Raw genomic sequence first — 11,336 nt, forward strand, 5'->3', positions numbered from 1 at the left:
TCCTGACGAAAATATATCAACTTGATCTTCTATGTCAGGGCGTTGTTGTCGAACTCCAACTTAATTTTCAACCTTAGTTTCATCGAATCCCTCCAGATGATTCTGTCGCAAGAAAGAAACCGAGATAAAAGCTTTCTTTCACAAAAAAAAAAAACCGCTTCGTGTGAGCACTTATTCAATATGAACATACGAAGCTGACCAGAGGTGGGAAAAATGTGTGCACCGGGCCAGCGAAGGGACGAACAAGGCCGGTTCAATGACAAAGTTCAGATAATGACAAGTGCACGCCCTTGTAAAGCTCAACAGAGTAAAGCGACACGAATGGGCCTGCTTTTAATCTCCAGTGGTGGGGGTATCGGCTTTCTCGTCTGCTATTTGTTTCTACACATATCTTGGCCCTTTTCTCCAGCTCGAACTTTACAAAAAATGTTTGAAAGGAAGTTAACGAGAAGCAAATGGGAAAGTCTCCTTAAAGAATACGCAATACCACCCTGCCGGTCACGTAACTCGAAGAAATGTAGTTTTTCTATGTCACCCCATTAAGGCCGTATTTATTATCTTTGCTCGCGCAAACCAGCAGAATACGACCTTTGAAAGATAATATTTCATTAAATCTTGTGCCTCCTTCATAATTTGGACCACCCTCCCACGATCTATTAGGAGCAGACCTCATTAAGGATGGACTAAAGTTGTTGTGCCAAGCAATTGTGCATAATCGTTAAACACTCGGAAATTTTAGTTTTGCATTTTAGCAGTAAAACTGCTCTTTCCGCGATGTTAAAGCGGTCATTAGAGGGATGGAACTTTCAAAAGAGTAAATATCTAATGTGGGTTAAGTTGCGGGCAAAAATAGGGCCGAGTAGCTTCAGTTTAATGGTGTATGTTGGTGTTAACTAATTTGAACTTACAATTATTTGTTGGAGCATGTGAAACGGTGAATTTATCACTTTAAAATTTAATCTCTAAATGAAAGCCACAAAGAGGGAAAAGGGCCAAGGAACATTTCTTTTCTTTAAATAATTGCGAGTACCTATTGACTCAATTTTCCGGACTCCTTTCCAAGGGAAAAAAGAACACAAAAGCGTTAATTAGCTTACAATACAAGGGCTTTCCTGTCCTATAGACGTCAAGGGACCTACTTCTTTATTTCCGTCTTCAAACGGGAAATTCGCCCATTATCTTGCCAGTTTACAGTCTAGATCTTTTTATGGAAAGAAAAGTTTGAACAGGAAGGGAAATTAGACGTTTCAATTATTGTGAGTTAGATGAATGATGTTGGGCAAATCCATCTAACAAACTCAGTCATCTACCTCAAAACGATTTTAAATAGATCTTCCTGGAAACTTTGCCCATGGTCATTACGGGGCGCCAAAGAAGAAAAGGTGTACAAAATAGAGGTTTCCCTCTGATTAGAAAAGTTTTGAAGGCAACTTTCACGAGGGAACTTTCAATATTACTGAGCGTATTTTTTTTTAAGAGATAAATGGAACTAGTGATTTTAGAGTGTTCGGGGTGAGGGCTGGCCCATTTATCAGACTCGATATTGATCATTTATCAGTATTCACGTCATATTCTAAAGTGCTGAAAGAGGACTATCGTAAGCTTTCACTGGATTCTGGAATCACTGCATGGTCTTGCTAGTACCTTTCCAGTGGTGCAGTTTGTGAAACATCTCGAGTCTCGAAAACGTTATTCCCAAGGTAGAATGGTGTGATGATTACGGATCGAGTGAAATTCTCTTCGCAGTGTTTGACTCGTTGAGGAGTGTCAGGACGTCGCGATGGAAATCACGAGAAGAAGTAGTATTTTCATAAAAGTCTTGGGCGTCATTAGATACGTTCTGAGGATTTGTTTCTGAATTTGAGGGCAAAGACCTTACGTTCAAAATTTTCCTTTATTTAGGAAAAACGACAGCTTTCCCTAAAAGCTGCAAGTAACGCTAATCATTTACAATGACAAAAATAGGGGTCTAAGGACAGACCTGAATGTACTATATTTTCCAAGTTCGCGTGACTGTCATACAGTTCTCGCACTTATCAAATGACCACAATAAAGCAAGCTGTTTTATTACCAAGTCTGGAAAGCGGCTGCTTACCTTTGCACACGAACGGACAAGATTATTATTCTAATTTATTATTAGGAATTTTAGGCCGAGGTAGAAAATTTATGAGGAATTCTGCTGTCTGGCTTATAAATAAACGATTCCTAGGAAAGTTCCTTAAACGCGTGACTGGTTTCATACAAAACGTTAATTTGTGAGGAAGCGTATAGACTGGGACATTAATATTTTTAAGGCGGAATTAGCGCGATAATAAAAAAACGGCCGTAAAGCAGAAACAAAACTTCTCAGCGAGCTGGGCGTATTCCCTCTGGTTATAAATTCTTCAGCCATAAAGATTCCCGTAATAAATTTTAGTGATAACTTTTCACGTTAGGTTTGTTCCGGAACACGAAATCTTTCTATTTATAAATTTATTTCCTCAAAGTTGTTTCTAATTTACTTTCGCTGTCTTCCATATGTTAACTCCTTGAAGCACGTGAGCATTACATTCCAAGTCCTTGGAAAAGTGCACAGATGAATGGTGGAAAATATTTCATAAGAAGTGTCTCATTCCGGCCCTACTGTAAATGCCTTAACGGAATGGTGTAAGAGAAACTTAAATTTATGTGACTGAAAACTTGTAAGGTTAGCATTATTCAAGTTTCAAAAGTATCAAAAATACCACGTTATAAAGCAAGGTGATGAAATGCATTATTATGAACCGGGGGTCAAATTTAGAGACGTGCGGGTCTGAAGCAGTTCACCGCGGAGCACATACGTACAGTGGTGGCCATAAGTACGGAATATTATTTGAATTTGATAAAATATTTATTAAAAAGTATTAAACAAAAATTACGCAAATGCTTGAAGGACTTTATTTAATTTCTTATAATTATAACGTAAAATTAAGATTTCTAATTGAAAAACTTTTTAGAAAAATGAAAATGAAAAATTACACTTGAACAAAAGTATGGAATATTTTTTATATAATGGTATGGAGCCTGTCATCTTAAGTAAACTCAATATTTTGTGGCATATCTCTTAGCATCTAGGACAGCCTGACGTCGACGCTGTATTGAATCAATTAGATTCTGGCACGTTGAGGAAGAAATGTTTTTCCATTCTTCTTGTGTGATCCTCCACAATTCTTCAGTATTTGACACGTGTCTTTGTCTAATTTTTCGTTTCAAACGGTCCCACAGATGTTCGATGGGATTTAAATCGGGAGATCGTGAAGGCCATTCTATAACATCTATCTGCTTTTCAATAAACCAATTTTCAATCAACCGCGAAGAATGTTTAAGATCATTATCCTGTTGGGACCGCCATACCAGTGGCATTTCTTTCTCGGCAAATGGAAGCATATGCTGCTCTAGGATATTTTTGTATAAAAATCGATCCATTATTCCATCAATTTTGACTAATAGGCCAACTCCAGATCTTGAAAAAGATCCCCACACCATTAAACTTTGACCGCTATGTTTAACAATGAGCTTTTGGTACTTGGGATCAAATCTCTTCCCTATTGGTCGCCGAACATAAGTTTTTCCATCCGAATCGAACAGTTTGATTTTGGTTTCGTCACTGAAAAGGACGGTTTTCCATTTTTCGGATGTCCAAAACAGATTGAGCGTGCAAACTTAATTCTGGCCTTCCGGTTTTTTTGGAAATTAATGGTTTCTTCACTGCCAATCGTCCAAACAATCCAGTATCACATAGACGACGCCTCACAGTACGATCACTAATTTCAATACCACTATTAGTTGTAATTTCTTCCTTTATTAAGCGCGATGATTTTTCGAGATCTTTGGAGGATATAATCTTAATACGTTGGTCTGTATGGGCTGTTGTTTTCCTGGGACGTCCTGTTTTCGGATGGTTTTTTACGGCGTTGAATACCCTAAACTTCCTCAAAATTTTCGATACACACCCCTGGCTCACATTAAATGTCTTTGCGATGTCCTTCTGATTGACTCCGTTATTTGACATCTCCACATTCGTGATCGAAGATCTTCCGAAAGATATATTTTTTTAACCATTTCGGCTTCAAATTTTACCAAACTGTAACACTCAATACTGAATACTAAATGCAAAATGAATTTAAATCTATGACATTCCATACTTTTGTCCATCTAAAAAAAATTGTTTATCGGTGAAATTTTTGATAGCAACATTCTATAAATACTGTATGGTTTAAAATGTAGAATTGACCTATCCCAATTTAAATATACCGGAATGGAAGAAAAAAAGTAAAGGTCCTTTAGCTAAATAAAGTTTCAAAAAATATTCCATACTTATGGCCACCACTGTATATGCCAGATTTTATGAAATTACGATCACTTACTAAAATTAAGAATAAATAAAATCTAAACACAAAAAAGCAAAACGTTTTGAACCATCGCATCCATCGTGATGTTTCATTTGACGTTCATTTCCATGGCAACCATAAATAAAACAGCAAGGGATGATGACGACATTGTGGCCGATTAACTCGCTAGGTAAATAATGGGCTTTATGCATGTCATAATTAACCCGTTTTTCTATCGCTTTTTAGAATGGTTGCAAAAGGTACTTTGCAGTCATTCAATGCATACAATAACTGTACATGTTAAATTTTGATGTGGAAAAACTAATTAACATGTAATAAATAAATTTAGGTCATATGCGAATTATTCAATTTGGTTCAAAGATGTATGGAAAAACGAGTCTAATTATAATATTCCCGGAAGTTATATATAGAAGTAAATTGTATAAAATTAATATACGTCATTTCTCGAAAACTTCTAGGGCGTGTCACGGTTTTAGCCCTGAAAACAACAGTTATTATCCTTGGTAGAAAAATTGTGTCATTAATAATTTATGGCGTTTGCGAGATTGGACTAATACGTCATCCAAAAATTACTTTACATGCATTAGATTACTTCCTTCAATACCGCAAATTATAATAAATAAATATGGGCAATTCACGGTCCCGCACAACCCTTTGTGGACTCGCTTATTTACCGATCGATCTCGTGAAACCTCACATTCCACACTTATTACATCAATAAGAATTTTTTTTTAAATTATTTAAATGAGAATTTCTCGTAATGTAGGAATTGCAATTAAATTCGTCGACGAAAAACGAAAAACTAAGTGCCTGAACTAAAACTAAATTTAAAAAAACAGCTACTAAATACCGTTCCCAATGAGCTCTTACTCTCGCTATTATTTGTTTCGGGATTATAATTCTTAGTGCAAAGTGCCCTGTATGAAGGAGCAGTTAATTATTTTAGATTACGCAAAAGGTCAATTTTTTTTTACTCCAAAAATAAAATCCTCACGGGGAAGCGTTTCTCAATTCTATCCAGTTCAATTCAAATTCAAATTATATTGTTTTTACATTAAACTCATCGAGATTTTCATACCAACTTTTTTTTCAAAAAAATTCAATCATTTTCAGGTGTTTTAAATATTAATTAGAGGGCTGACGACACCGTTTCATAATTAATTCAAGCTGTCGCAAAGCAGTGTCCAAAATTTTTTGACAGTTTTTTTTTTTTAGTTTTCATTACCCTAAGAAAACGGTTGTGATAGTAAAGTCTCCCCGTAAATCGAGTTCGCAATAAGCTGTCTGCCTTGGTATCGGCCGTGGAACTTTTCAAAACCGATTAAGCCCCCAAGATAACTAATTTAAGCTTTAATCTCATTTTTTTGTCGGCATTACGCACGTTAGTCAAAGAAATTTCAAAAATAAACTGGGCAAACAAAAAGCCCGTTATTCAAAAAGTCGGAACCCTCATCATCCCGAAATACGCATAGCTCCACGTGGGGCGGCCAACCTTTATACAGTGTCGTACAAAAGCTTTTGACACCTACCGCTAATGCAAAAATAATGCGTTATTACATGGAAGGTAGGGATTATTTGGGGTGGGAAGGCTTGCGTGGTCACCCGATTGTACTGATACGAAACATAAAGTGGAATGATCGGTCATTCTCAGGGTTAATAACGTCGTGTGACATGAAATACAATCGACTTTTACACGAAACCCTGTTTGCTTTGTTCAATTCCACGCCGGCGAGAACGTACTTAAAATTTTATGTGTTTTTAGGGGTACGTAGACTACTTTGTGTTATTCAAATGTTGAGTATGCGTGAGTTCAAGTGTAATTGCAAACAATCTTCGGAAAAGTTAGTGAAATATGGAGGAAGTCTCAGTGCCGGGTGAATCGGTCGAGATAATAATATGCGGCCCGAATAGCTGTCAGAACTTAGAGAAATTTATGGAATCCGTTTTTAGCTGCGAAAGATATACAAAAAGCAAAAACGAGCTGTTTTACCTGATGAGAAAAGTTTACTATGGTTACAAGTTAAAATGAAAAGTTTGAAAGTATTTCGAGAACTTTATTTCGAGCAACTTTTAATTTATTGTAGGCGATTTTCGGCGGGATATCATTTTCATTGAGTCTCTTTCCTTCGGAATGACGATCGTTTTGTCCGAAAATATGTTTTCTAATTGACGAGTTGCGGAAATTTTAAAGAAAAAAATATACCACGTGGCACACACTTAAGATAATTCGAATTTTCTTTTTTACTCTATGCAGAGTGAGTGAGCTTATCCTGCCGCTCGATGGAAAACCTTGTTGTGACACTTCAGACATAATCCCGTCTTTGAGATGCAAGATACTACTTTTTTGCCAATTTCTGCAGGCAGAACGAATGTCTCAAGACCTGCTAGACCTCGTGGAATATCTCTTTAGATTTGCACCATATCTTTGGGAAACACCCTGTATTATATGCTTCAAATTTTAGGTTGCTTGTTCGGTGTGTGCGATTTGTCATCATTTGCATTTTCTCCGTGTCTCTCCGTTGCGAGTTTCGTCGCTTCTTAGTTCCGACCGGGAAACTCCGACTATCGACGTTCCGGGTCTTCAAAGTTTTTCCTGTTCGCATTTATTTTAATTTCTTCGGAGGTTGCTTTTTTCAGATTAATTTTTTGTGTTTAGTCAATTATCAGGTAGATCCGGGTTTTGCTCATATGCAGCCGGGAATGTCCATGGCTTACCAACCAGGGAAATATAACAATCTACGAAATGTCCCCCTGTGGCTGGCTCGTCTCCGAATAGAATGGTCCATATTTACACAACTAAAATTAATTTTCAATGTTATAAAAAACGTTATGTGCAACTCGTAGGAAAATCATATTCTCGGCCTCTGATACGTACCACACCTGGCTGCGCTTCATCTATCAGTTTACATCGTCGTTGGAGAATATGTTACTTTTCATACTAGATACACAGTATTTTATGATTCTATTTCCTGGACAATTTAATCGGATTTGCTCCAATATTTTGCTTTAAACTGGCTTTTCGAAGCACCCACTCCAGTTATATTTATTAACTTCCACATCTTTTCATCGTACTTAAAAATATCGAAACCTTTTTATCCTCTTCCCTTTTAGAAAAGAATTTATAAGAATTTCATAAAAACAAATTAAATTCCCTCTTTTAAGGATGTAACTAGAAATGACTAAATTCGCAATAATTTTGTTGCAGCCCTTCCGAATGAAGATCCCACAATCACAGGTATGGACGCACAGTACAATATAGGAGACGAGGTCAACCTCAACTGCACTTCTGGTCAGAGTCGACCAGCTTCGATTCTTCACTGGTATATCAACGAGCAACAGGTTTGTGCTCCAAAGCGATCTTCAACATCAAATACAATTGGGCAATTATTTGTAGATCCAGAAACCGGAGGCATTGATAAATTATCCAGAGGAACGCCACTCAAAGGGCTTGGTAACTGCAACTTTAGGACTTAAATTCTTCCTTAACAACCGCCATTTTCTGGGGGGATCCATGAAAATCAAATGCGTTGCTTCGATATTACCAGTTTTCAGTGACGATAGTGAGACTGTGGTGCATAGCCTGCCTGTGAAAGATATGAGACAAGCCCTTTTACTCGGTAAGCCAGATAAAAATCTTTCTCTCCAGGGTAATTATCAATATCCAATTAAAACTTCCACTTTTAGTCTAATTGGCAACCTCCGAAGTATTTTATTTAATGGCGTTTTTAATTGAGAAAGATCACTCCCGGGGAAGTTATTTCCAGAACTAGACTTCCTCATGTTTCGCAGAGCTTTCGTAAGTCCAGAGCTTTGCAATTACATCTAATTTATCTTCATACACTAGGAATGAGCGAGCAAATAATGTATAAGGTCGCCCTCGGCAGTTAATTTATTCGGGCATCAAGAATTCTAAAGCCTAAAAGATTATTTAATTCAAACATTAACGAGATTAAAAGAAAAGCGAAAGAGTAATTAAGTAAAGTTCAGTCTCAGAGTTTCGAGACACAATGCTCTTTTAGATAAGTCTGTTTATTTCGAATATTTTGAAGTGTTGTAAATTGAAGAGGGTGCTAGTAGTTCATTTAGTGTATTCATGCGAAAGTTTTCAGTAAAATACAAGCCTAAAATAATTTTCTAAGTTTGTGCAGTAAATCAATATCAGACAAGACTTTTAAGATATAAGTAAAGGCGATGAGGTAATCTCGGAGGTAATGGCAGAAGTCAACTTCTCTGCCGCTAGACGAGAACTTAAGAAAGCGATAACTGTTCATTTATTTTGCCTGAAACGTGAACACTTTCATGAATGAGATACCATGTTGCATTATGTTTTTTGATTATACCACTCTCAAGATAGAATAAATCCATACGTAGTCTCATATGATGTTTAACAATTTTCGAGATATTTCTAAGTCCGTGCTGATCAAAATGAACCAATATCGTTTTCATTCACTTAACGGGAACGTTCTAAATTTTATGGATTTTCAATTCTTAGGACGAGACAAAGTAATACGAAGACTATGGCGAAGAGACCGATGAGAACCGTGAGACTTTAATGGAAAGACCTCTATTTATTGACGAATTCGTTACCCTCAATTTTCGTGGCTTGCAAGGTGATTTATGGTTTGTGAAATATCACTCAAAACACCCATAAAAAACTTGAATTTTTTGTCTTAAATTTCTTCAGCTGCAATTTGTTCAGGTTTTCCCCCGTGGGGAGCGCTTTCTGCATTGTTAAACGTCTTACATAACCTGATCCAGTATATCACAAATGTTCACAAGTGGCCGGATCTCTATTTGGATCACTTCAACTTCGCATCTCCTACTGTTTTCGAGATATCAGGTGTGATTAGTAGTTCCGAACGATCCTATATATCCTCATCGCCTTCAATTATGTCCACCGTAGTTGTGAACGAGCTGTGAGGAGTAAATTCAATCGAATCATGGGATAGCTCGGCAGAAAATGGTTCCAGCTATTTAAAAAAAAATCAACTTCATTCTATATCTATGAGTTTTGTTTGTTTCAGTAAAAAACTCGTCATCTTCAAGCATAGAAGCCAGAACCCTACTTACCCTGCTGACTTTAAGTATAGTAATACTCCCCTGCCTCTGAATCTCCCACTGTCCTTCGGTACTATTTTCACCCATTGTGATTTCCTCGTAAGACTAAAATTTAAGTTAAAACCTAAAAAAAGTTTTAAAGGCAAATTCACAGTATCAAGGAAAATGTTTCCAGGAACAAACAGAACTTTATTGTAAAGATGTAATATTTTTATATATTATTATTGTTATGTAACATTGTTTAGGTCCTTTTGATTGAATTAGTTTATATTGTCGACAATCTAGGAAAAGTCACCTGTAGCATACAATTTTAGTCCTAACTTTCCCCATCGAATGTATAAAAGTATAAAACTAGTAGGGCTTTTTCACTTAAGGTGTTTGCACTCTCGACTTTCATGTCCCATTAGCAAGTAAACTAGGTAAGTTAGTCGTTTTTTAAACAACAAAGCTAAATGTGAGATAACTTGTAAATATAAATTCTGAATAACACATTGTAAATCTCTGATCCAGCAAGGAAATTGTGATAGGGTAATTCATAGCTAATTAGGTTAATTTCGCTTCATTTGAGTTTCATATTATCTATGTGATTACTGAAACTATAATTTGCCATTGAGTAAGCGATTAATTATAATGTATACATATCTAATACATTTAGAAAAAGAGGTATTTCAAATTTTTATGGGTGATATGTGTCTAAAATCTATAAGAAAACTCTACGCGCAATTCTCTCCCACTATAGATTAAATATCCATATACATTATTATATAGAATTTATTAAGCTTTATGCACCTGTATATAATATACAAACGGCATTTTAGACTAAAATGTAAACGAAAATGTTTTTTAGTTTTATTATATCGTTGTTTATGGGTTTTTCCACATCAGCGGACAGTTTCTTGGAAATAAAGGTGTGATGTGCATTAAAATTCACAATGTGTTTTATTTCTTCTCTGCGATCGCTTGAGAGTTCGCCGTGGAGATCATAAAATTGCCAAAAATAATAATAAAAACGTAGCTCCTACCGTAAAAATAATATTCGAGGAACGGCTGTGTGTTTACGCAACGAGTTGCGAAATGCATAGATTTGTATAACAAACTACCTGCTGTAAATTATGCCACTCACCATTCTAGTTTCCAGGTGTTAAGAAAAAGCGCAGTGGACTTTCGAAAGAAGGGTTGAACGTAAAATCTGGGGCACAATGTATATCGCAAGGTACAGAGCTGTACTAAACCAAAACTAAAAGAAATAGTAATATATTGCCCGATATAAAATTCTCAATCATATGATCCGAATCTTACATTCAGAACAAAGCAAATCAATAATTTCTCTGCCTTACCCTGGAAGTGAGTCATTATACGACGTTCTCCAAAATGCTCTTATCAAACTCCAATTATCCTGACGTAGCGCTGACTCAAAAAGCCCCCCAGACCTTTGTGCATATGCAAAGCAGCTTATTTCCCATACAGTTCCGGAGTGGCTACTAATTTGGCCCATATCCGGCATGCATTTGAACCCTCCATTGTCAAATCACTTGTCATTAACTCGAGGCCGACCACAAACAACATAATCAGATGTAGCATATTAGTTCGTTGATTAATGCTCTTAATTACGAGCCTCTCTAGATTCAGGGATAATTTACCTTGACGATTTCGCCGCTCCTTCCAACAACAACTCGTTTGTTTCCATTAGAAATCTGTAGCTGAATATAATACGGAGACATGGTGCATAAGGAAGGCATGAATATTTCAGAGAAACGATTCAGCAATCCCCGTTAACTGACATTTCCACATGTAGCTGTTAAATGCGCTGATAGTCGGCTCAATATTCCGTAGGGAATATGGGTTAAATTAGAAACTACGTTCGCAGTCTGGCATCCTAAATTCAATGATATGTGACTTGCATGGCAC

At 36.5% G+C, this 11,336-nt stretch overlaps 1 protein-coding gene across 1 annotated transcript in view; it reads left to right on the forward strand.

Moving 5' to 3' along the window:
- Nucleotides 1-10,354, forward strand: part of LOC136344394 (cell adhesion molecule 2-like) — a 77,346-nt gene extending 66,992 nt beyond the window's left edge. The window contains exons 5-7 of the mRNA XM_066291813.1: nt 7,576-7,709; nt 7,765-7,987; nt 9,395-10,354. Coding sequence (XP_066147910.1) covers nt 7,576-7,709; nt 7,765-7,987; nt 9,395-9,480 — 443 coding nt within the window. The 3' untranslated portion in view covers nt 9,481-10,354. The remainder of the gene's footprint in view (nt 1-7,575; nt 7,710-7,764; nt 7,988-9,394) is intronic.
- Nucleotides 10,355-11,336: the final 982 nt, after the last annotated feature.

This window comes from Euwallacea fornicatus, chromosome 17 (genome assembly GCF_040115645.1).
Source record: "Euwallacea fornicatus isolate EFF26 chromosome 17, ASM4011564v1, whole genome shotgun sequence".
Taxonomy (NCBI): Eukaryota; Metazoa; Arthropoda; class Insecta; order Coleoptera; family Curculionidae; genus Euwallacea; species Euwallacea fornicatus.